The 26,007-nt window shown below is 47.3% G+C and overlaps 2 protein-coding genes across 15 annotated transcripts in view; one reads left to right on the forward strand and one right to left on the reverse strand.

Annotated features, from left to right (window-relative positions):
- On the reverse strand, positions 1 to 22,821 carry LOC308182152 (uncharacterized protein). 10 transcript variants are annotated; one of them, XR_013941682.1, is made up of 3 exons: positions 22,442 to 22,821; positions 14,608 to 14,703; positions 1 to 14,527 (listed from the first exon to the last, which is right to left on the reverse strand). XR_013941682.1 is itself a non-coding variant. In XM_080566288.1 (3 exons), exons 1-2 carry the CDS (start codon positions 15,688 to 15,690, stop codon positions 14,698 to 14,700), a joined length of 528 nt encoding a protein of 175 aa, XP_080422414.1. In that variant the 5' UTR covers positions 15,691 to 16,483; the 3' UTR covers positions 1 to 14,527; positions 14,608 to 14,697. The 10 variants fall into 10 exon arrangements, 1 of the variants encoding a protein (XP_080422414.1); XR_013941683.1 differs by lacking the exon at positions 22,442 to 22,821 and adding an exon at positions 20,983 to 21,369; XR_013941684.1 differs by lacking the exon at positions 22,442 to 22,821 and adding an exon at positions 14,812 to 16,483.
- Positions 6,872 to 26,007, forward strand: part of TMPRSS9 (transmembrane serine protease 9) — a 23,703-nt gene continuing 4,567 nt past the window's right edge. For 2 of the 5 annotated variants that reach the window (XM_080566183.1, XM_080566187.1), the window contains exons 1-13: positions 6,872 to 7,003; positions 16,491 to 16,623; positions 17,510 to 17,637; positions 18,121 to 18,188; positions 18,604 to 18,782; positions 19,889 to 19,930; positions 20,292 to 20,405; positions 21,379 to 21,550; positions 21,790 to 22,064; positions 22,241 to 22,377; positions 22,843 to 23,158; positions 23,961 to 24,132; positions 25,648 to 25,919. In XM_080566183.1, the coding sequence (XP_080422309.1) occupies positions 16,506 to 16,623; positions 17,510 to 17,637; positions 18,121 to 18,188; positions 18,604 to 18,782; positions 19,889 to 19,930; positions 20,292 to 20,405; positions 21,379 to 21,550; positions 21,790 to 22,064; positions 22,241 to 22,377; positions 22,843 to 23,158; positions 23,961 to 24,132; positions 25,648 to 25,919 (1,993 nt within the window). In that variant the 5' untranslated portion in view covers positions 6,872 to 7,003; positions 16,491 to 16,505. The remainder of the gene's footprint in view (positions 7,004 to 16,490; positions 16,624 to 17,509; positions 17,638 to 18,120; positions 18,189 to 18,603; positions 18,783 to 19,888; positions 19,931 to 20,291; positions 20,406 to 21,378; positions 21,551 to 21,789; positions 22,065 to 22,240; positions 22,378 to 22,842; positions 23,159 to 23,960; positions 24,133 to 25,647; positions 25,920 to 26,007) is intronic. The other 3 variants (XM_080566184.1, XM_080566185.1, XM_080566186.1) reach the window with 3 other exon arrangements.

A 26,007-nucleotide genomic window follows, 5' to 3' on the forward strand; every position in this document is an offset into this window, starting at 1 on the left:
TGCTGGCAGATCCAAACATTTGTCCATAGCCTGTGGGGGTGGTGCCTTTTTTTTTGACATATGGTCTGTGATGTTTTAAAATAAAATCTGTAAGGGCTGCACATTGAGGAAAAACTAGGACATTTAGGAAAGCATTGTGATTGGCAATTCAGAATATAGAATCATAGAATAGGATGGAATTGGATTGAATCATAGAATCTAGAATCATAGAATAGGATGGGATTGGATGGGCCCCTTGGATTGGAAGGGGCCTTAGGGACCACATAGTTTCAACCCCCTGCCATGGGCAGGAATGCCACCCTCTAGATCAGGTTGCCCAGGGCTGCATCCAGTCTGGCCTTGAACACCTCCAGGGCTGGGGCACCTACAGCCTCTCTGGGCAGCCTGGTCCAGTGCCTCACCACCCTCTGTGGGATGAATTTCCTCCAGCCATCTAATCTAAATCTACCAGTTTAAAACTATTCCCCCTTGTCCTATTAATGTCTGCCCTAGCAAAAAGCTGTTCTCCATCTTTTAGAAAGCACCATTTATATACTGAAAGGCTGCAATGAGGTCACCCTGGAGCTTTCTCTTCTCCTGATGGAACATCCCCAGCTCTCTCAGCCTTCCTTCATAGGAGAGGTGCTCCAGCCCCTTGATCATCTTCATGGCCCTCCTCAGGACCTGCTCTGACAGCCCCACATCCTTCTTGTGCTGGGGGCCCAGACCTGGTTGCAGCACTCCAGTGGGGCCTCACAAGGGCAGAGCAGAGGGGCACAATCACCTCCCTGCACCTGCTGGTCACTCCTGTGTTGATGCAGCCCAGGATGCAGTTGGCCTTCTGGGCTCCAGGCACGCACTGCTGGCTCATGTTGAGCTTTTTGTCCACCAGAACCCCGAAGTCCGTCTCTTTTGGGCTGCTCTCAGTTTTTCACCCACTCTGTACTCATGTTTGGAATTGCCCCAGGCCAGGTGCAGCAACTTGGACTTGTTGAGCCTCATTAGGTTCACATGAGCCCTCTTTTCTGTCTTGTCCAGGTCCCTTTGGATGGCATCTCTTCCTTCTGTTGTATTGACTGACCGTACTACTCAGCTTGGTGTCATTTGCAAACTTGCTGTGGGTGCACTTGATCCCATTGTCTATGTCATTGTTAAAGATACTAAACAGCACTGGTCCCAAGACGCATCTTCTCTTACAAAGAATATTTTGGTTGTGTTTTACTAATTTAAAAATCATGAGTTCTATAGGCAGAAACTACGTCAAAGCACTTGTTAAATAGATGCAGTGCTCCTTCTACTAAGATAAGAAGTCTTATCTTTTGATTTTGTACATTTAAGTAATAAGCATGAGACCAAGTCTATGGGGGGGAGGTAACCGTATTTCTCTCTAACTGGTAGTTAATGACAGTGGTATGCATGTGCTAGCACAAATAGCTATTGCCTGTTTGTCTTCAACTCGTGCTTTGTCACTCACCTCTCAAGATTGGAATAGAATAGTTCAGTTGGAAGGGACCTTCAGAGAACATCTAGTCCACCTGCCTGACCTCTTCGGGGCTAACGAAAAGCTAAAGCATGTTGAAGGCATTGTCCAAACACCTCCTGAACGCTGGCAGGCATGGGGCATCAACCGCCTCACGGGGAAGTCCCTGTTTCATAGTGCACTCGTAGCACTCTCTGCACTAGTCCATTAACATTATCTGACTCCGTATCTTAACCATCAGATACCATCGCCCACCCTGACTCCTGGATTACATGCTGCATTTGTTGTGTGGGACCGTCTCATTCTAACATTTTCAATGAATCTTTTCAATCCTAGAAGTCACTGACAGTGCATGCAAGCTCCCAATATATTCGGTTTGGCAACATATGAAAGCAAAACCACTTTTCTTAAAGAAAGATGCAGATTTGCAACCCTGACTATGGATGATCTACTTACTGTTTTTATCACTTTATTTCACTTTTTCATATTGTGCAGTGCTGGAGGAACTGAGGATCTATTAACGTGCTAGCAGTGTTTGAACAACATTAGCATTACTTTATTAAAAGTGAATTACCGGTGCTTTGTATGTGGATCAGATGGGAGACTGCAGGCAAAAAGAGCAGTATAAAGAGAATTTGAGATAAGACTAGAGAGGAAACTACACGTTTGTTTAATGCTAGTTTATTGGGTGCTTGTTAGTAGCTTCTTTTAGGGAGCAGGAGGTAATATAGTAGAATAGTTTAAAAAGTCCAATGTCTTTGTGGAAGGTCTTTGTAATAATGTTCAATTAATTGTGTATAGGCTAGTGTTATGAAGACTGCAAACTTAAGTGGTTATTAATTTTAGTGCTTGCAAATGCATACCTTTATAATCATGAGAGCTAAACTTTTACACTCTTGTTTCATGAGGTGCTGAAGGAAGCTTTTGTGTTTCAAAAGCTGATACATTTTGGTTACTTTAAAATCTTCTTTGCTATTGGCCCCTTAAAAAATAAAAATAAAAGCATAAAAAATAAAATTCCAGCTAAGAAAGTTTGCCAGGGTACCAAGATTGTGGCATAAAAGCTCCATTCAAATGTTTTTCCTGCACGGTGGCTAGGAATGCCACATGCACTGAAGCTGTCAAAATGAAACGCAGATGGGACCCAAAGAACAAGGAATTTAGTTCCCTATAAAGATGTAGTCACTCCTTAATCGTTGCATCAGGTATGGTGATAAAATGAATATCCTTCCCTGATTTTATCTTGCCTCTCATTTATCTTGTCAGATAGGCAGTCACATACAGTATGCATATTAGTTCCGTGGTTTTAATTCACTGGATTACTGAATTGTAGACTGCCTGGTGTGAATTGTAATTCTCTCCCTTCAAGCAAACTGTAGCAGGCGTGGTATTTGCTAGATGATGGTTTGCAAAACCAGCGCATGGTATCTACAAGGATAGATAAATCAGTAATTTTGTGACTTGTAATTATGATACAAGTATCTTGTATCTATGGTACAAGTAAGATTTTAGTTGTTATTATTGTTTGCAAACAATAATAAAGAACTGAACATATGTCATGTTACTACTGTCTTCCTCTGCTGACAGTAGAATAGAGCCATTGCAAAGCCCAGGAGAAAAAGGAGTGTCCAAGTAGTCAAAGACACTTTTGGTGAACGTTTCTGGTTTTGACATTGTAGGTCTTACTGTAACACTTGCATCAGATCTTCCATTCAGTCTGGGTGGGTTCTTTCCCATATAACTATAGAGCTCATCATGGTTTTGATCTCATCCCCTCCATCTGAATGATTTAGTCATGTAGCCAATTGCACAGCATATCATAATATATAATTTTATATGTGTAAATACGTTGTAAGACATAGCATCTCCAGTGATCAATGTAGATTTGTTTCTTCCCTCTGTGATGTATCATGGCGAAAACCCTATTTCATAATTAACAGTGGGAGGAACAGAATCTGATGACGAGAGATCAGAAATATCCCAAGGGTTTCTGCAGAGTGATTTTTGTTTTGTTTTCCATGGAGTAATTTAGCCTATTTCAGGCATACATGTATATGGTAAAAGAAAACAATTCTTAAAAAAAAAAAAATCAACTGAAATTGCAGTGGTTTTTTTCTTCTGTTTTGCTTTTTAAAAACATTGGAATTTACCTTAGCCTGTTTTAGTTTAAAAATGTACAGATTTTCTAAAACTGTAAAATAAAGTTACTTAACTTTTGAACTGAATTTTGCTATTTTTTATCGTTACATTTGAAATCCAGTTCACTTTTTATTCTTTGCATTAAAATGTGATAAACTGTCTTTTGTAATTTAAAAGATCTCAAAAGCTGCTCCTAGCTTCAGTCTTGAGATGGGTTCCATGCAAAATTCTTGTCCATTGACTTTCAAGTCTTGCCCATTGCATTTCAAGTCTGTCTAAACGAGTAATCAAACTTCCTTTCTGCCTCTGCTTCTACCCTTGATGGGATTATTGTACAGATACAACCAATGAGTTGCATGTTGTGTTATTGCTTGGAAAGGAAGGTGGGTACTTACAGGCCCTGTGAAAAAATACTAAGTTTCTAATGAATTAAATTGCAAGTCATAGAGCCATCTGAATGGTGCAAGTTGAAAACAGGTGCATTTCAACTCTGGTGTTCAGTATGTCCTGCATTTTCCTTTTACATGTGCAATATAGCTGAAAAGACAAAAATTAAGAAATTTCTTGTCACCTACCTTGGAAGAAGGAAGACAAGGAAGGATGGAAGCATTGCAGCTAAACAGCCTTTCTCTCTGGACTGTTGCTGCGGAATGACAGAACAGCTACTTCTGTTCAGACAAAGAGGGCTCAAAACCAGAAAGACTGGTTTTGTGTTAAATAAAGGATAATAAATATTAAGATTCAGTCTGGCTACAAAATTCATCCTAAAATGCTGACAGGCAGTATTTTCTGGGAACAAAACATAGTTATCACGTCAATACCTTTACCAACAAACAAATGTACCGCATAAACTTCTGCAAATACTAAACTAGTAGCGCCATCACTATTTTTGTTGTTGCTATTAAGCAAAGAAAAGTCACATTTATTTTGTAGTAGCACGTCCTGTTGAAATTGTAATTTAGATTTAGATATACATCTGCATATTAGAACAGAAATAGAATAAGGAAAAAATTTAGTGCCTTTTTTATTCCTGTATCTGTTGCATAAATATGGACAGAGCATTTGTTTAAAAAATAAATTATTGGTATTTTGGCACAGGGTAATTTCTCATAGGGAGTCAAATCACTCAAACAGAAGGATGTCTCAGGATGAGACCCTGAGCTGCTGTTCTGCTGAGTTCCTACCGTACAGCCGGTCTGTGGCTCTATGAGCAGTCCTGCACATGCATGTTCTGTCACTTTTGATTATCTTAATTACATTTAAAACATTTCCAAAATATGCACTGCATAGTTTCTGCATCCACAGGCACAGTTTCTGTTGACTATTTAGAAGCATCTTATCTGCTTACCTCTTGCTTGGTTTTACAGCACGAACCACCTAAGGGGATCTCTGTAAGGAAAGGCTTTATTTTCCACCCAGAGTGGTAGCTCCTTTGAGCACAGGAGCCGGTCTATGCACAGATGCTGCCTGAAGGTTGACCTCAGGGCAGTGAGAGATTCCTTTCCAGAGAGCTCCTGCACTAATTGCTCAAATACTTTTTAGTGAGGATCTTCTTGATTGCCCAGTTTCAGGTCAGTTCATTGACCGAAACCAGTCCATTATCTTGCCTGTGCATGTGACTAGGTGGGGAGTTTCGGGACCACCAAGGGCCTTGATGACTTAATGGCACTGGATGTACAGGCAGGGACAGCCTTGATCATCAGCTATGCCACAGCTAGAACTAAAAGACAAACCTGAGTTTCATATTTATAGCTCATTGTAGCCTAAACTCTGTAGCTCTCGCTACATGTCCAAAATTAGATGACCTGTTGGGTTTATTTTTTGTTTGTTTTGTTTTGGTGGTGGTGTGGTTTTTTTGTTTGTTTGTTTGTTTTTGTGTGTGTATGTTTTCCTGAAGGGAATATAGATTGCATATCACACATAAATAAGAGAGCTTTTTGCTCACCATGATGAACTGCAGAGGTCCAGTCTTCACAAGCCCAATGCTGTTGTTTAGTACAGGTTGGAAGAAAGTTACTTGAACAGAAAAATAGTGATGATGAACTAAAATCTAAAGCTCTGAAACTCTTTAGCCTTGAAGCATAACATAAGGTTATGGTGTATTTATATGTGGTGTATTATGATGTATAAAACATAAGGCTCTAGGGTATTTTTCTTTTTGTGAGAACTGTATTCATGTAAATGAGGTATTTTGAAGTTTAATCTCAAGTTTTTCTGTTTAAATACAACTCTTGGCTGGTGGATAGGGAAAGGCTGTTGATGTAGTCTGCGTAGACTTCAGCAGGCCTTTGACATGGTCTCCCACAGTATTCTCCTGGAGAAATGGGCAGCCCATGGCTTGGACAGGTACACTTGGTACACTAAAAACTGTCTGGGTGGCCAGGCCCAGAGAGAGGTCGTGAGCAGAGTGAAATCCAGCTGGCAACCGGTCACCAGTGGTGTTCTCAAGTGCTGGGGCCCATCCTCTTTAATATCTTTATGGATGACTTGGATGAGGGAATTGAGTGCACCCTCAGTGAATTTGCAGATGACACCAAGCTGGGGGAAATGTTGATCTACCGGAGGGTAGGAAGGCCCTGCAGAGTTCTGCTTGGTTTGGAGATCTCCTATTAGACAGGAATATGTTAGGAACACAAGAATATGCTCTTCTCAAAACTAACTTCAGGGAAGCCTCTACAGTTCTTTTATAAGTGGGGAAAAATAATAATAATAATAATAATAAAAACATTTTATATTCCTGCCGTGCTTCGCTTAGGAGCCTATGGGATGAGAAATGGCAAGCAGGTGAATGCTGACTGTGCCTAAAAGCAGGCAAAAAGTCAGGTTGAAACACAACCAATTCTCAGTTTTTGATGTGATTTTCATCTTTCAAGACGTCTTGGCAAAAGGCTCAAATGTTAGCTTCCACACAAGGAAATCCCTGCCCGGTTTTGGCCCCTGCTGCAAGTATGTGTGATGCTGGGTAAGCCCTGCCTGTCCCTGTGCAGCAGGTACGGCATTTTCCTCACACAGAGATTGTTACGGTGATAAATAAAGTGTGTACAGTAAGCAGTATGGATGTCTGGCCAAGGGGCTGAGGGACTTTTGTACAAGTGCTCCCCTTCAGCGATTTCCACCTGCACGGACCGTGCTTGTTAATCCATCACCCCATGGTTTCACTGTGTGGGGCTGACAGCTTCTGGCGACTGGGGCAAATTCAGCGCTGCCAGCGCGAATCCCCATCGCTTCAGGAGCCAGCTCCTGAGGGGGAGGCCCCGGCTCCTCCCTGCGCCTTTAACGGCCCGGCCAGGCCCGGCCCGGCCCGGCCGCCCCCCGCCTCTCGCCCCTCCCGGCGGGGCGGCTGCGCCGGGCGGGAGGCGAGGCCCGGGGCCGGACGGCGCCGCGACAGGAGGCGAAGCGGAGCAGGTGAGTTACCGCTCGGGAGGCTTCGCCTTGCCGGTTTCGGTGCTTTTTGACGCTAAAATGACGGCGCTGAGGTTGGGGGCGCTTCGCACAAGTGACACAGGGATGCTGGAGGGGACCCGGTCCGCCCGTCAGTGCGAAGGAGCCAAAACTCTCACAGGAATGTGCTCACCGTTGAATCTCCACAAGTTTGGCGCGTTTCTGCCGGGTTTCCCCGGGATAATTTATTTCTGTAGGGTGTTTCATCGTGTGGCTATTGACCGGTGTGTGTCCACCGACACCAAACGTGTGGCCTGATGGGCGAGCTGTGGTTTCACAGGAGAATGGTCTCTGGAACCTCCTCCCCGAAAGTACTGGGTGAGGAGAAATGCCTAATTTCCTTAGTACCCTGGAAAACAAATGCAGAGCGTGATTTACGGTATTTAAAAGCTATAAGGAATTACGGTCCAGAAAGTTCAGGTTACGTCACGGGAAATAAAAAGTGCGGGTTTAGCAATGATGCAGACGTAAGCGCTGAAATAGGCACCGTTGTCACTATATGAAGCGCGTTGGTGGGACAGCCACGGGTGTGTACGGTTTTGACCTTGGCACGGGACAAATCCTGTAGCAACGTCCGCGGGCTCCAGGGATGGGACAGCACTACTGTTTGAGCTAAAGGAAATGTACCTGCAGCGTTTCTGGATGGTGCTCAGTCCCCGCAAATGGAGGAAAGGGCCTGGCAGTGCTGTCGTGCTGCTTTGCACCCAACCTGTCTTCCAGCCACGAGGCTGCCCTGCAGGCAGCTCAGAGCAGCCCATGTGTGCCAGTGTCCCGCAGCCTGTGCTCGGGGACGGTCCCCTCAGGCAGGAGGGCTGACCCTGGCTGGTCACACACCCTCAGCGCCTGAGTTTAGTAGATGGCACTGTCCCGCACCACTAAGTCTGGAGTCTCGTTCTGCAGCCTCCCAAGTCAGTGGCAAAAATCCCATCACCTCAGGCACTGCAAGTTTCCAGCCTGAATGCTCCTCAGTCATCACTAGCTGGGTTCTCTATGTGCATTCTGTCTTTGAGGGAACCATGCACTACAGATGACAGGTTTCAGGGTAGCACAAGGGTTTTATGCACATGAATATCGATGCCTGTCTGTCAAGCTCTAACAAGGGCTGAAGCTAGGTAGCAAAAAACGTGATTTACACCTTGCTTCAAATCTGTGCAAGGTGGTAAGAAAGAACAAAATGTGGTTACGTGCAAAATGAAAGCATCTAGTTTAGCACCCTGCTGCTCCTCCAGCATGCTCTGGTCCCAATATCTACACCAGTATTTTCACCAGGTGCAGCTGATAACCTCCCTTCACTTGCTGCAGCCTCTGAAGCCAACGTAGGGCAGCACATTTAGGGGGGTTGTGACCAAATGAAATGCCATGAGTTAAGCATGTGAGCTTTCCTTGGCCATTCATGAGCTGAAAAGTATCAAATTATATTGTTCTCCTATTGTGAAAAGTAATTGGACAAAAATGGCACTTCTTGCTTACTGGATACTCCCTGTGTGTATTCAGTATTTACTATTTGTAACGTGGTCAAGGCAGCACAGTCAAGGGGGAGGAAGGCAGCCTTTATTTTGCTCTCTAACACATAGCTGAAGTTCAAAACCCAACTGCAGGTACAGATCTGCCCGGCCCTCTCTCAGCAAGGGGAGAGCTCAGGGGCTGAGTGTCTCCACAGTGGAAATGATGTTAGAGCCTTTGTTACTGTGATAATACGAGCACTGGGCAGCTCAGCCTGTCATGTCGCAGCTGAGACTGCAGAGCTGGCAGGCAGGAAAAGGATCTTCTTACCTGTAAATTGAGAGACATTTGAAGTCCAAAACAGACAATAAACAAGGCCCGCACAGTGTCACTAGGCTTGCTGAGTGCAGGACGACAGCTGAACCAGATGCACCTCCAAAAAGGATGCTGCAAGTGAGCAGGTATTCAGGATCATCTCTAAACCTGCATCATTCGAGTCAGAATCACTGGAGCTCGTAACACCCAGAGCAGGCTTGTTCACTTGCAAGACGCTCGCAGTCCGCAGGCAGACAGCGCTGGTGGCGTTTTCCTAACTTAACATGAATAGAAAAAGAGGTGTCCTCGACCAGGGCTTACAGCCTCTTGGGTGATAGCATTTCATTCTGTGTGGCAGTAGGGTGTAGACTTTTGGATGCAGCACAACCCTCCTAAAGGTTAACCCACAGAGAAGTGGGGGACATGGGTCTACATGCGCCGGCTACAGAGGTTGGAGATGCATTAAAGCAAAAGGATTAAACATGGTGTTAGGTGGTTCAAGGAACCACTTTGGCGGCAGGAGATGCTCATGCCACGTGAAACAGAAAGGCCAGGTTAGCCAAACCTGGCTTGCCTGTCCGTCTGCTATGCATGGACACTTTGTCTTTGCTCATGAAGGTACTGTTCACTCCAGCTGGGGTGACACCAAGGCGCTCTGTCATTTCTTTGTGTTCTACCAGCTGGCTGCTGTTTCTTCATGTACAGTTTTCACGGCATATCATCATCTAATGAGGAGAATTAAGACATTGTGCTCATCACAATGCAAAGGTTTTATTCCAACACTCCCTCCCCTCTCTGGAGCCCCACTTTGGTGCAACCTTGGGGTGCCCTTGAGCCATAAAGGGGGCTGATGGCAACCGGCACGTGGTTGTTGGCCTCTCCAGACTGACATGTCATTGTACCACCATCCAGCCTCTGGCTACTGCTGGGGAAATATTCTACCTTCTGTCAGTAACTGCTGTTACAAAGCTCTATTTACATACAATTAAATTACCAGCTACAAGGAGAAAAATCACAGTGCTTAACCCTGTTTTCTTGCAGTTGGATTAGATGATCTTTGAAGGTCCCTTCCAAGTGAACTGTTCCATTCCATTCCATTCCATTCCATTCCATTCCATTCCATTCCATTCCATGTTCACTGAGACATTTGGGTTTCGTTGTTCTCACCACTGGGCTGTGCTAGCAGGCTTGTTTGCTAACCAACATCTTTATCTCTTCTGGTCATGTTTCTGTTTTCACTTACCACAAGTGACTCTCTCCTCTCTTCTGCTCAAGCTTATGGTTTGCTGGCCCAGATGTGATTTGTTATTCTGACATGTGTGATCTTGAATGATGATGAGTGAGGCACATTGGAGTTTAATTTTTCGTTTTGTGCTTTTTTTCTTTGGAGAAAGATGGTTCTGCTTCTGCTATATTCCTCCTCTGAAGCACCACAAGTCTTACGGTGGTGATAAACTCACTAGTCCTTCACTCACCCTTGACCAAGTGCTCATTACTTCCTGACACTGCAGGTAGATTTGCTGCTGATCTTGTCGTCTGCCTCAAGCAAGTCACATAGTTCTCATACCGACACCATCATTTCACAAAAGCCCTGTTTGGGGGAGGCATGACCTTAGACCATGAGACAGTTTTACAACCTTGATGTCTGAAGACTTGTCAATCTGCAGTACTCAGCATTGCTCTGCTGAGAGCCAGACTACCCTGTAATAGTACCAAGCTAATGCAGAATAAAGGCAACAATTTTTTTTTTAACACTTGGTTCTTCAAATGGCTGCAGTAAACTGGCTTTTTATAATTGTAGTGTTAGAATAAAACATCCAAACACAGCGGAATATAGAAAGGCAACACAAAGACTCAAAAGCAGTCTGAAAGCTGCCCTCAGGGGTCATTAGGGTTTTCTTTCGTTATCTGTTGCAGAGTAAATTAAATTCACTTTTGAAGACATATTTACCAGTGTTTCTTTTCTGTGCGTCTTTCCTTGTTTTTCTTCCTCTGGTCAAGAGACCGGAGGAGAATCATAGAAGGTTATAGATAGGTTGACTTGGATTGGAAGGGACCTTATCATCTAATTCCATCCCCCCCCGCCATGGGTAGGGACACCTCCCACCAGATCAGGTTGCCCAAAGCCCCATCCAGCCTGGCCTTGAACACCTCCAGGGATGGGGCAGCCACATCTGGGCAACCTGTTCCAGTGCCTCACCACCCCCTGAGTAAAGAATTTCGTTCTTATATCTGATCTAAATCTGCTCTTTTTTAGTTTAATCCATTACTCCTTGTCCTGACAGAGTCCCTCTCCTGCTTTCGTGAGGCTTGATTCATGTCCTCATGGCGGAGGGCTGCTGCTGAGGGTAGAAAGGGAACAGAAAAAGCTGAAGAAAAGCAGGAGGGAGCCTGGGGCAAAGCATTGTGAGTTATGGGAGTGGGCATTCCTGTTCTAAAGGGGAGAGTAAGGGTGCAGAGCTGGAGAGGGCAGGGAGGGCTGGGGGAAAGACCTTAGGTGGTGAACGACACAGCAGAGACAAAGAAAGAGAAATACTGAGTGGAGAAAGACAAGAAGCAGGGAAATGGGGAGGTAAAGGAAGAAAAAGCAAGCCCCGTCGGTGGTTAGTTAGCCTTCAGCACCGTGCTGGAAGGTCACCATCATATTTCCACCTCAGGTGCCGTCCCATGTTGCAAGAAGCCAGTTTCTACCTAAAAACGGGCACTGCCACAATCTGTGCTGAGCCGTTGTGTGTTCTGGGCCAGTCTTACAGCTCCGTGTGCACTGAAACAGAGACGTGTCGCGGGGCGTCTGTCACCTGTGCCCAAGGCATTCAGAGACATCCAGGAGGGTCCTTCCTTGCTCCTGTCCTTCCTCTTGTATATAATGTGCCCCTGACCCTCTGCACAAGCACACACCCATGCTTGCACACAGCATTGCTCCTGTCTTCTCCTTGATGAAAAGAACTGGTGTTAGTGCCAGTTTGGCTGATTAGAAGAAATATCAGGGACGAATGAATATTTACACCATTCCACTTCATATCTTAAATTTTCCCTGTCTCAATCAGTTAAGGAAAAAATTTCATGGAGGTCCTATGAAATGACTCAAGCTGCCCTGGAGCAAAATCCAGACCGAGGAAGAAACAAAGCCAGAGCTGCAAGAGCTGCTTTGCAGATCTTTAGGGACAGACAGAGATTATTTTCACTGGGCAGTTCTTGTTGGCTTTCTCTGTAGCACATCTTACACTCATTCTCTGCTAAACTGGAGCAGTGAGAAGAAAGCCCAGTAATACTGGACTGGAAGGACTCAGATCACTTAGTTTTCCCCCCGCTCTCAGGGGCTTTATATTTTATAACCACTCACAATTTTTACTCTGAGAAAAATCCATAAATGTGTTTTTTCTTCTTAACATTCTTACCGGAAACTCATGTTTCTCTGACAGTTGGCACTCTCCTGATTTCTGCCCACACCAAAAAAAATCACTTTTTGCTCATCTGTTTTTAATGGAAAGATGTTTTCAACATATATAGCTCCTTGCTACTCATCTCCTTTATGTTGGTCTGTATATGCTGGCACCAAAAAAAAAAACCTCCACCCTCTACTATGCTCTTGCAAGATGGACTTCTGGTTTACATGTCATCAAAATCATCTTTTTATTTCTTCTGGCTTAAATTGTTGACATGGAATGTAGATGACTAGAACTGAATGTAGTACAAGAGCCCACCTCACCTTTGTTCATTAGTGCTTTTCTGTTTGGGGGGGGGGGGGGAAGCAGAAATTAAAAGTTGAAAAAATATGATAATTAAAAACAATAATAAATTCAGACGTCAAAAAAAGTAATATGCAACTTTTTCTTCTCTTTGTCCATTTTGGGATATGAGAAAGCATGACTTCATTCCTTTTATCCTTGCACATTCCTGTTTCTTGGTGAATGAGTCTCTTAGCAGACTTTGCTGTTCCGATGACTTTGTCCTCTAGGAAATGGTCCCGAAGGAGAGGAGGTACTTCTTGCACCTCAGTGGATGAAGCAACTGGAGTTCCCAGGGAACAACTGTGGTGTGTGAATTGATCTGCTCTTCAGTTCAGCCAGTAATGTCTTCCCTCATGTGCTGTGCCAGCCCCACTTTCAGATATGGTTATTACCTACTGCAGTACCACAGGCTACATTGCTGCTCTCCCCATAAACCTTCCGAAGTATCAACAATGAGCGGCTAAATCATGCAAAGATTGGGGACAGAGATATTGAATGACTACTACAAAATCAGACAAACATGGAATCAGCTGGGGCTCCTAACAAAAGATAAGCATTGGCTTTTTACAGTATTTTTTTTTTAAACCAAGGGGGTTTGAAAGCCCCATGAGATGCACCATGAGAACTGTTGATGCTGATTCCTGCTGTCGTCTCCTTCCTGACCCAGCAGCAGCTTCTGAAAATTCTCAAGAACTTTCATTTCACCCAAAGGAAAAACGGACAAGTTGAACTTTCCGCTGAACATCTACCACAAGCCCTCTTGCTGGCCAGAGGGGTTTTATCTTTATCCTAGAAAATTATGTAAGGGCAAGGGCACAGCGGTGCTATAGTCCAGCACGTCATCTTCAAATACACCACCTCAGTCTCTTCCCCATCATCAGGGGTGATGGAGATGCATCAGGTTCTTGGCACGGGTCTCTGTGTCCACTGATTTCTTGAGGCAGCCCAACTAAAAAGGACACAAGACAAGACAACTTCTTCATGGAGAGGATGGTCAAGCACTGGAATGGGCTGCCCAGGGAAGTGGTGGATCCCCATCCCTGGAGGCGTGGACATGGCACTAAGGGATGTGATATAGTGATGGGACTTGTTAGGTCAGGTTGATGGCTGGACTTAATGATCCTGAAGGTCTTTTCCAAGCTGGCTGATTCTATGATTCTAAGGCAGAGGGCCAAAGCAGACATTTGGTCTCATTGACTGCACCCAAATTCCGTTTAGGGGATCTCTGCCAGACACCAAGGGAGCAGAGTATGGCCAGCATAGCTGTTGGCACCCTAGAGTGAAATGAGGTGGGTCATTCACCCAAATGAACGTGAAATGAGGTGGAAATTCATTGTTGCTGAGTTAGTTAACTCACCTGAAATACCAGCCGAGAGGGTACAGTCGGAAAAAAGCTACAGCCAGGTGGGTGTGCTCTCCTCCGTCATCTGCCCCTGCTCCCTCACCTCTGTTGGACGTTATTTGATTTCTTTGATTTGCAGCACAGCCTTGGGCTTCCTGGTAATTCACAGCCCCCATGATAGAGTCTGAGACTGCAGGTAGGAAGGAAGGGTGTACGTTTCTTTGCACTTTCATTTCACATGTAATTCTCTTTTAACTCACACCACTTGCTCAAAAGAAATTAAGTTTTCCCTATGCTAAAAGGAGAGCAAAGAAGATGAATTTTGATTGCTTTGCTAAGTAGGCTTCTGCCTCTAAATACTTCCTTTCCCAGTTAAAATGCCAGTGCAATCAGTAATACGAACTTCTTGCTAGGGTTCTAAGAATCTTTTATCATAGTGTAACATTTTATTTGCTGCCAAAATTAGATCAACCTAAACTGTACTGTCCAATTAAAAAACAGCAGTAGACAATTTTGCCTGTGATGTTATTTTTTTTCTTCCCATGCCATTGTCCTACCTTTAAAGTCCACTGGTAGTAAGACCACTCTTGCACTGATCAGCATGTCTGGATTAGATTTTTGAGCTCCCAGATGCGAGACAGCCGGTGACCCCAAAACCTATTAAAAGAGTGGAGAAGGGATTGTTCATCTGTATGCATTTAGGTCACAGGGACCACTGGAAAAAAAATGTTTCTTACCTGTCTCCTCTTAGCAAGAGCTGAATTGTCAAATGGAGATATTGTTAACCAAACACAGGGGCCCAAAGTGCCTATCTCTGCCAGGCTCAGTTACAGCTGAAAAAGAAGATATGGAGGTTTGTTAGAAAAAAAAAAAAAAAAGGCATCCTGGATGGACTCCCTTCCTCTCCCCCTTCTCTGTTTCTTGCCTCACAAAGAAGTGACCTTTTAAAATCTCTTATCTAGAAGCTTCAGTTTAAAGAGCCGCTGATGCCTCTTGGAAATCATTGAAAAGCTCTTCAGAAGCAGTTCTGCTGCTCCCTGTGTCCTGAGTGCCTTTCTTCTCTCTTTTCCTTTCATTGCTAGATAGATTTGCATTAGAAAAGGCTGTTCCTTTGCAGCTTCCCTGTTTACTGAAGTCTCAGACTGATTTATAGCATCAGTAAGCGGTGTTTGGGCCCAAGCACGCACTGCATCTTCTGAATCAGGAGGAAATGGCTGATGCAGAAGAGACTGGATGAGATTTCCCTTGGCACACCCAGTCAGCACAGGTTCGTGAAAAGCAAGTCCTGCCTGACCAACCTCATCTCTTCTTTGGGCATGCTTCAGCACCTCGATGTCCTTCTTGTAGTGAGGGGCCCCAAACTGAACACAGTATTTGATGTGTGGCCTCAACAAAGCCAAGTACTGGGGGACGATCACCTGCCTGGTCCTGCTGGCCACACTCTTCCTGGTACAAGCCAGGATACTATTGGCCTTCTGATCCACCTGAGCACACTGCTGGCTCACATTCAGCCGACGATCGACCAATACCTCCAGGTCCCTTTCCTCCAAGCAGCTTTCCAGCCACTCCTCCCCCAGCCTGCAGCACCGCACGTGGTTGTTGTACCCCAGGTGCAGGACCCAGCACTTGGCCTTGTTGAATTTCATACATTTGGCCTCGGCCCATCGGTCCAGGCTATCCAGATCCCTCTGCAGAGCCCTCCTACCCTTGAGCCGATCAACACTCGTGTCTAACTTGGTCTTGTCTGCAAACTCACTGAGGATGCACTCGATCCCCTTGTCCAGATCATTGATAAAGATATTGAAGAGAACTGGCCCCATGTTGTGTTGAGCCAGCTGGGGATGACCATTTGTGTGCAGGTTAGGGATGGGAGAAAAGAGGAATATTGTCCATTAGTAGTGAGGTCATGATGGTTGATAACATACTGGATGTGATGATCAGTTACTGGCAGGGATCAGTACTAACCAGGGATCTTACTAACCAAGAATAGGTCTCTCCCCATAGCTCTCTATTCAGCCTGCAGTTTCATATTTAAGTACGTGACTACAGTCTAGTCCTGTTACTCGCAAGCCTTCAGGATTACTCTGAGACAAATGTTGGATTTCCAACTTAACTATTCTACCTACTGCTGCAAATTCCTGATTCCTGAGTAGCACCAAAGGATATTAGTGACACTAGTTGGTTTTAGGATCTTTGTTAGGGGTGATGGTCTTGAGCAGAAAGACCAAGCCAAGATCCTAAGCCCAGTCCATGGTAGTGCCATCCTTGCTGAACCCCAAGCAGGGCCTCGTGCTGCCATGACACCAGTTCTGCTCTTACCCAGGGCTTGTGTCACCAAAAGCTCTGTGCACAGCACGGAGATGGAGGCATCAGGCTGGCTCATGATCACACCACCTGGCAGGGACAGGCCGCTGCGGTTGATGTGTTCAGGTCCTACAAACTGGATGTATTAGAAAAATTTCCTGACTGCAGCCTAAGGCGTGGCCAGGGGACACAGTGCGTTTCCAGTCCTTTTACTTCCTCTGATAATGTCCTGGTTGGAGCTCCTGAGGTAACCTTGGCTGGTATCTCTCATTTCATCCCAGACACGTCCTTTTCCTCCTCCTCTTTTTACTCACAGAGCTGCTCAGAAGGCATGGACCAAGTAAAGCCAGTCCCAGGCAGAAAGGGGAGGAAGGCCAGCTGCTGGAAGTTAACCGTCGTGGCCGCCGTAGTGGGCAGCGTGATGGCCCTCTACCTGGGGATCCTGCTGGGTGAGTGCACAGCCGGGGGCGTTCTTTCAGTTTATCATCTGCTCCAAAAGAGTAATGGTCTGCACAGCTTACAGCAATAGTTCTCATAGCAAAAATTCTCAAAAGCCTTTTTCTGAGGACAAGACACCGTCAGCTCTCCCCACGTACACAGCCAAAATGCAGAGGCTGTAGTCGCCTCATATTTTGAATGCCATCTGACTAAAGCACTTCATCCTTAGTGCTGCATGTGATTTATTCCTCTCTAAACTCTCCCAGTGACTCCTAAATCTCTTGTCACTTCCTCAGCCATCTCCTACCTCATCTCCTTGCATCCACTGACCATTGCTTGTCCTACTGTCCCTCTCCAGAGTGTGACCACCATCTCCTTGTCTCTCGCACATCCTTCCTGCTGCCTCTGGTGCCCTATGGCCACATGTCACCTCAGGCCGGGATGCTGGTGCGGAGCCCAGCCTGACATGACCGGCAGACCCCACCAGCACATCTCGGCTGTGCAGTATCACTTTCTAAGCTAGCTTTGATAACCAGGACACATTTCCTCAGCCTGTTCCTGCAAGGACAGGGCCAGTCTGATTGCCCTAGCAAGCTGTACCCATTTGATTCTGATCTGTTTCCTCAGGCTTGATAAAAATCTGCAGTGTTAATATTCAAATTAGCTGCAAGTTCAAAATTCTCCTCCTGCATGTGGGGGGGGTAGCCCAGCACAGCCATGTGGCACCCACCCTGACCAGAGATGGTCAGGGACAGTCAAGCTGCTGAAACTTGGGGGTCTTAAGGACATGGAGAGACCCATGCTCCAAAGCAGACAGCGAGGAAAGCTGGGTCCAGCCATGGCCCTAGACCTCTGTGTGCGCTCTGTGCCTCCGACAGACACTTTCCTCTCTGGCAGCCTGTCATCCCGTGGGAGAGACCAGCTTTGAGCACACAGTGGAGCTGCAAGGAATCATGTTCAACAGCAGCTTGCAGAGGGAGAACTCGGACTATTACAGGGTGCTGACACCCGCCCTGGAGAGGCTGGTAAGTTGAGCTGGGCTTGCCGTGCACACTGCAGCTCTGCACCCCTCGCTTGGCCCAGGGCAGAGCCAGGAGGCTGCTGGGTGGCCTGGGCCCCATCCTGCTGAGGTCCCTGCCTGTGCGGTTCCCCAGGGCCCAGCTTGGCTGTCCTCATTCAGGGGCTTCTTAAACATCAGCAAGGAACACTGCAGGGCTGAGTCGCACTTCGACAGGCCCCATCAGGGCCCTGAGAGAGACTTGTGGAGTGGGAAATGTGTGCTCAAGTCTGCTCCTTGCAAAAAAAAGGTGGTGGGAAGATGCCCTTCATGCCCTGAACCAGGGTGAGAACAGGGTTACATGTGCTCTGACGAGCTGGACTCAGGTGCTCCTGCCACCTGTGGAGATGAGAAGATCCTCCAGTTAGCTCCAGCTCCCTGAAAAATACTAGGCACCAACTAGACCCATCTCATAGGGGTTTTCTGCCCAGTGTGTGTTTTTGCCTTGCAGTTTCTGTCCAGTTTCCAGGACTCCCAGCTGGACTGGAGCTGCACTGGTTGCACCATCCTGGGCTACAGGTGAGTGTAGGCAGCTTTCTCTGCAGGTTGTGCAGCTCATGTTTTCAGGACATTTTGACAAGCTCCACCAAAAAGGTGAGCTCATACCTGTGTTCTTGTTCAAAACTAGCAAAAAGAGAAACTGATTTTAAGTTGAGGCCGGATTCTTTTATGGGATTGCACCAGTGTTCTGGTTTGTTTAAACTGGAAATGTAGTCAGAAAGGCAGAGGAAAATGGCCTTGTTCAACCAAAGGAGAACTTCAGGCCAAACAGAACGCCAGTGACTGTTTCATCCCAGACCACACCTCCAGAGACACTTGAGCTTTAAATTATTACAAATTAGTTTTGTTTCCCTCAAGTTCCCTGTAGGCAGTTAGCACAAGAAACTGTTCCTTCTAATGGAGCCAAAGTGCTCAGTAATTCTCTGTCTTCCAGCAGGAATGGGAACTCGAGCGTACTTGTCCGTTTCCGCCTCCGCTTCAGCCCCCAGGATTCCCATCCCCTGAGCTCTGCCACGGAGGAGGAAGCTCTCAGACATGGCCTGGCAGCTGCCCTGCACGAGCAGGGTCTCTCCCTGGCTGCCTATGGGACAATATCCTCAGCTTCTCTTACAGGTGTGCTCCTCCCATAACTGCTGGGCAACCAGAGCAAGGCAGCCTGCGCTGCTGCTGCTAGCAACACGGGTCATACCAGCAAAACTGTCTCGAGTAGCCATAGTGCCTTGGGGCTTTAGCTTCGGATGTCCAGTCAAGGCTTCATGCCCAGCAGCAATGTTAGAATGGAGCTGCTGCCAGGCACCCAGGCAAACCTGCAAAAGATGCTCTGGTGCTTCACAAGACAGCAGCAGAAACATGCTTAGCTCCTGGCAGTTGCAGAACAGCTGGAAGCTTCATGGGAAGCCCCCAGATCCCCCCCCAGTGCTAACGTTGTCCTGCTGCTCTCTGCGCTGCAAGAGTTGTTTTGGCAGTCTGGGGCAACAGCAGAGCCTAAAGCACAAATTGCAGCCTGAGGAACCAAACCTCAGCAGGTTAATTGCTGGGCTGTCCGTACTAACAACTGTGAGCAGTCCTTAAGCAATCCTCAGAGCTGCAGAAATAATTCCTGCTAGGGTAGATAGTTCTCATAGGTAAAGTCTTCTTTGAAACCACCTGAAATTCTCTTTTCCCTCAATAACTGTGCAGTTGCACATGATCGTAGGCCTTTCAAAAGAAATATGGCCAGAAAACATGAAGGAGTGGGCTCCCCTGCAGCCCCCTCTGCACTCCCTGCAAGGATGGGCAGAGTCCCAGGCCTTTGAGAGCCTTGTGCAGCCCAACCGGAGGGTGCACCTTGGCTTTGGGCAACAACCCCGTGTCACTTCCACCTTGGAGCCTGCTCCTGGGATGCCGATCACTGACACAGCTCTTGAGAACTGGTCCCTGCATCTGGGATCACCCCAAAAGCCTGCAGGGCTATAGACAGCTGCTCACCTGCTGCACCCTGTGCCTATGGTGGAGCAAAGTGGAGAAGGGCTCCAGGAAGTGAACTGTGCCGGGAGCTCACCACAGGGACTCCCACTGGCCATGGGACAGGGAAAACAATTGCCAGGCAGGCAGGAAAAGGTGAAGCAAAGACTCTGCCAGTCCTGGCTGGGAGCGGCAGTCATGAGAGCACACAGCTCCTGTGTACCCCAAGTGGGATGCCCTCGCTGATCCTCATTTCTTCCATTACTTTGTTACAGGTCCCAGTGAGGTTTCTCCATACAGACCAGGACTGAAATCAGGTAAGAGCCAGGCAGCAGGAAGAGCTCTGTGCCTTTCTAAGCATTGCCAGGGCAAAGATCGGCCCCAGTTCCCCAGGTTGCATGCTGCAGCCTGACCTCTAGCCTCCTCCTCACCAGATACAAAAGGTGTTTGCATCCCATCTTGTTCATAACCTGGTGAACCAGTGCTCTGCTCCCCTGTTCCCCCTGGAAGCTCAACAAGAGCTGCAGCTCAGCTGCCGGCTGCATCCCATGGGGACACTGGCACTGCCAGGAAGCAGGGTGAGCACGGACACAGTGGTGGTTGCCCCTGGGGGAGCCAGGGGGCAGCTGCTGGGAGGTCTGCAGAAGACACAAGTGACTGAAGCCTTGCTGTCCCCAGGGAGCTGCCCTGGAGACTTGTTCACTTGCCGCAACAAGCAGTGCGTGTCGAAAGAAAACCCAGAATGTGACGGCCAAAAGGACTGCCCTGATGCCTCTGATGAAAAGGGCTGCGGTGAGTCCCTTGCAGCAGGTCTCCTGGGCTCTGGGGACAGGCCCCAAGTCACCCCTTGCAGCTGTAACGGTGCTAGTCTTCTGGGCACTGGGCTGCAAGGACAGCTTAACTTCTTAGGCCAATAGTAGATGCCGACATCAGGACAAGGGGAATTGTACCTGAGAAACATGCTGGTCCCATTGCCACCAGCAAAGGAGTAACACGATGTTGGGCTAGAGCAGCACATTCCCATAAGCCAGTGACTCCCACGTGCCCAAGCTGCAGACATTCAGTGGATGCAGGCAAGCACCCACTGGCATTGCCCCAGAAGCCTGGCCACGAGGGCATGCCCAGCCCCGTATCAACGCCCCCGGCAGTGTGGAGCTTGAGCTATCTTTGGGCCTTGATGAGCATACTTGAGATGCGGTTTGGTCGCAGACTTGGTTGCTCAGAAGGACAAGGGTAGAGGCAGAGTACAAGGAGACCCAGGCACCCTGCAGGCATCTCCCACGATCATTGCTGAAGATATGGAGCCTCTCACATTCCCCTTGTGATGCTACCACTCCCCTGTGCATACCCAGTCTGACCCTGTACATACCCAGTCTGACCCTGTACAGGTGGTGTAGGTCCAGGGACCAGCCCATCGCCTCCTGCTGTGCTGGAGGCAATCTCTGCGTGCCCATGGGCTGCTGGAAGCAGCTCAGCAGTGGCTGAGCTGGTGAAACTAGCAGAGCTATTTCTGTCCAGACTTTCTTGCCTTAAGGAGTTTCAGAGAGGACCCTGTGATGGGTCAGTGCTTTGCAGTGCCTTTTTTCCAGAATTGCAGGTTAAAGTCTGGTCCCTTGTGACATCCCTAGCAGTGTACTGGTACTTGAGCACATGCTGGGAGCATGCACAAAGCTGAGGCAGATTTTTTTCCCACCTGCCCCAGAAAGCACATTGCCAAGGCACAGGTGGCAGGATCCCAATGCCCTGGCTCTCTCCTCCCTTTCAGACTGCGGGAGCCGCCCTGCCATGCAGACTGCCACCAGGATAGTCGGAGGCTCAGAGGCATCCAGAGGGGAGTTCCCATGGCAAGTCAGCCTGCGAGAGAACAACGAACATTTCTGTGGTGCTGCAATCCTCACGGAGAAGTGGCTGGTGTCTGCCGCTCACTGCTTTACTGAGTAAGCCCTAGCCACGCTATCTTGCACCATTTCCAAAAGCTGCTGTGTCTTCTGGCCCAAGTCCTCAAAGTACCACACTGCCTTGTCGAGCCTGGTTTCCTTTCCCTGCCAGATTAAGACACGGGGAGCTGATGTCCCAGAGCTGATAGCAGGATGGACGAGAGGTGGCACCACTTGCATGGCTCTGGTTTGCAGGGTGACACTGCAGGTCTGCAAAGCCCCAGCTGTTTCTCTTCCAGGTTTCAGGACCCAGCCATGTGGGCAGCTTACACGGGGACCACCTCCATTAGCGGTATGGACAAAGGCACAGTAAAAATGGGCATCGCACGGATCATCCCGCATCCCTCCTACAACACAGACACAGCTGACTACGATGTGGCTGTGCTGGAGCTGAAGAGACCTGTGACCTTTACTAAGTACATCCAGCCTGTGTGCCTGCCAGATGCTGGGCATCACTTCCCCACCAGCAAGAAGTGCCTTATCTCTGGCTGGGGCTACCTCAAGGAGGATTTCTGTAAGCAAAGTGTGGCAGGCGGCAGAGGAGGCATGGTGGGGTGTGAGCGGTGCAGGAATGCACCAGGGAAGGGCACTCAAGCCATGCTCTGGCCAGCCAGGAGGGCTGGAACACAAGAAGCTGGTCCCACGTGAGGCTTCCTGCGGGGAGCTAATGGTTGCATCTCTCCCATTTAGTGGTGAAACCCGAGTTCCTGCAGAAAGCAACAGTGGAGCTGCTGGACCAGACGCTGTGCTCCAGCCTCTACAGCCATGCCCTCACAGACAGGATGTTGTGTGCTGGCTACCTGGAGGGGAAAATAGATTCCTGCCAGGTAAGCATTGTCCAGGGAAGCTGGCACACCTCCCAGCATGAGTCTTTTCCTTCCCTGTACGCACCAAGTAGTACTTCAAGAAGCAGGATCTGACACCATGGGTGCAGCATCCCACCAAGGTTTGGGGCCAGGCCTTGGATCCAAGCATGGATCAGGGACTGCAAAAGAGAAAAATGAAGATAAATTCTGTAGTGCTTAGAGCAGGGCACTGCTGTCCAAGGAGCTTTCTTTGGCTATACAACTACTTTTCTCTATTTGCTGACCTGTAATCAGGTCTGGTGTTACCGACCTACCTGGCAGCTCTTCAGATCAAAATCCCACTGGCAAAGGGCAGCAGTGGAAAACTAAAATATATACAAGAGATCTTGGTGAACGACTTGATGGTTTTCCTGGTGGTGCTCAAGGTGGCTGTGGCAAGCTTGGAGCATCCCCAGGAATAGTTCACCATCTGGGCTTCCTTTGCAGGGTGACTCTGGTGGGCCCCTGGTTTGTGAAGAACCATCTGGCAAGTTCTTCCTGGCAGGAATCGTGAGCTGGGGAATTGGATGTGCTGAAGCCAGACGGCCTGGGGTTTACACACGTGTTACCAAACTGAGAGACTGGATCTTGGATGCTATTTCTCCCTTTCCCAACTCCATAGCGCGTACTGTCCCCCTAATACACTCCAGTACTAACAGTAACGTGGTCACCACTGAAGAGCTCAACACCACCACCAGAGCAATCCCCACCACCTCACCAGCCCCAGCTGCCAGCGAGCCAGCACCTGCATCCAGACCGCAAGGTAAGAGACCGCAGGGTGGCTACAACCTTTGCAAGAAGAGAAGCTGGTACAGGTCCAATTGCAAGATTTGTTGTTCCACTGAGCTGAAATTACCTTCAGTAGGGTGACAAACACAACTGTTGCTTAAGTGCCAAGGGCACAAGTGACACTATCTGGTTGCCCTGTCTTAGCCCAGAGCAGCCTGGCAAAGTCACTCAGTACCAGCACAGATGAGTGTCATGGACTCAGGCCCAGAACAGGGCCTAAGGGACCAGGGACTAAGACACAGGAGTGTCACACTGCTTAACTTGTTGATCACTCGCTTTTGTTTGCCAGCCACGTACTTCCCAGAAGTTCAAAGCTGATAGCTGTAACCTAAGAGCAGCCATGCACCCTCTCACTGAAGTTCCTTTCAGGAAGGTTGGTGTCTACAAAATGATTTGTCAGATCCAAGGAGTCCTCCCAGCAACTCTGCAAGGAGATACAGATGTTAGGTATTTTTCTAAAATTAGGATTAACTTTCTATCTGGAACAGCAGGGCTAAGAGGCACAAACCTGCTGGTTACTCTGTCTTCAAGAAAGGCATAGCCCTAAGGACTTGCTAAGAGCAAGCTGCAGAACAGCAGTTAGGATGAAGGGCCATGTATGGCTGTGCACAAACACCATCAGGGAACCCCATGATCCGCAGGCAGGGCTCGGGCAGATATCTCAGACTTCAGCCCTGACTTGTCCCTGCTCGGACTTACTGGTTAGAGAGCAGAAGCCTCTTCTCACTTGTCTTCTGCTCACAGTACTCACAAATCATGCTTTGGCTTCTGTTCAGAGTGCGGAGGAAGACCTGGGCTCTCTAAACCCAGCAAGATCGTGGGAGGAACAGATGCTTCCAGAGGAGAGATCCCCTGGCAAGTCAGCCTGAGAGAAGACTCGATGCATTTCTGTGGAGCCACCATAATCGGGGACCGCTGGCTGCTGTCAGCAGCTCACTGCTTCAATGAGTAAGAGTCCATCCCTGCTGGCACTGCTCTTCCAGCTTGCCTGCCCACTAGTACAGAGCTGCACAGCTCTACACGGCCATGCAGCCAAATCCACAGCTATGGCACTGGAGTTGCTGGTGAAAAGCAAGGACATGCACTGAACGTTCATTTTTGTTATAGCTAGAGGTTAATAGCAAAAGCAGTTTTGTGGGGACACTGGGATGAGGCAGGGAAACATTAAAAAGGCCCAGACATGGAGTAAGGACAACAAATTTGACAGGGGTGGAAAAGGGCAAATGCCATAAGACTGTTTCTTCGAGAAATTTAACTTCACGAGGAAAGGCCTGTTATACAGATAGAAAAAAAAAAAAAAGCTGTAATACAGGAAATAAACACATAATCAGTTGTTATGGGGAAGAGGGTCAGTTCAGGTCTGCATGGGTCTGTTAAACAGCAAGAGCCCAAACGGATTTATAAATGACCTAGAACAGGAAATGAGTAGCAAGGGGATAATGTTTGCCAAGAATAAAAATTCCTGAAAGCAGAAGCAGATGGGGGATCAACGATGACGAGTTTCAAGAGGGTCTTAAATAGTTGGGCAATAAAGCAGCAAGCGAAACCCAAGGTAGGCAAGTGTGAAGTGAGGCAAAGAGCAACAAACCAGTGTTATCTATCCACAGATGATAATGGGTTTCCATCAGATTTTACCATTTAGAAAAGGAGGTCAGAAATAAGTGCCATGGAACAGCAGCTCTCTGGGCAGTGGCAATCAAAGAGCAAATGAGTGCTAGTAATTATTAGAAAAACAACTGAGATTGCCAGTTTGTTGGTACTTAGATCCACAGCAACTCACTTCTCACATACTGCACGCAGTGCTAGAGTAATATACAGTAAAGAATAACACAATACACAATGTGGACCAGCATCCAAAACAAGCATGACATACACCAGAATAGACATGGGAAAAGAGAACTGGGTGGGAAGGGAGTGTGCCATGGGATCTATGCAATTTCAAAGGTACAAAGTGTTCAGGGAATGCCTTTTTACTGTTTCTACATGATATTAAATTAAACCATCGAGAGCAGATGGAAAACAAGAAAAAGGAAGCAGTTCTTCATAAACAACGTTAAACTGTGAAGTTTTTCACCATGAGAAGTGAGGAATGTTTAAAGTCCACATGGGGTTAAAAGATTAAAAAACAACTCTAGAAAAATTCTAATAAAAAACATCTGTTAAGATATTCTGAATATAGAAGCATCATTTGTATGCCAGAACACTCCTGAAATCACAAGTTTTTGGAGGCAAGGAGAGGATTATGACATGTTTACCTGCTCTTGACATCCAACACTGACGCTGCTGGAAACAGAGGTCTTGGGGCAGGACTCAGTCCTTGCATATGCTGGGCTCTGCTTTGGTGAAGTAAGGTTTCAAACACTAATCATTTAAAGTTGTCTGCAGCTTAAATAGTCTACCAGGTCAGCATTTAAACTAGGTATATGTATGTGTGCATACATGTTTAGGATTATGTATTTACAGGACAGATCCAGAGGAGATTGAAGCCTACATGGGAACGACATCACTAAATGGAACAGACAGGAACACGGTGAAAGTCAACATAACGAGAGTCATCCAGCATCCTCTCTTCAACCCTATCCTTCTGGACTTCGATGTGGCTGTACTTGAGCTGGCAGAACCCCTTGTCTTCAGCAAATACATCCAGCCTATCTGCCTCCCGCTTACGGTGCAGAAGTTTCCTGTTGGCAAGAAATGCATCATTTCTGGGTGGGGAAACCTCCAAGAGGGGAATTGTAAGTAGTGGTGCCTTATCAGATGATTTGCTCTGGAACAGTGACAGATTCAGCAGCAAAGCCTGTACCACTGTGACCCAGATAGTCC

The sequence above is a fragment of the Anser brachyrhynchus genome (assembly GCF_964034855.1).
Source record: "Anser brachyrhynchus genome assembly, chromosome: 23".
Taxonomy (NCBI): Eukaryota; Metazoa; Chordata; class Aves; order Anseriformes; family Anatidae; genus Anser; species Anser brachyrhynchus.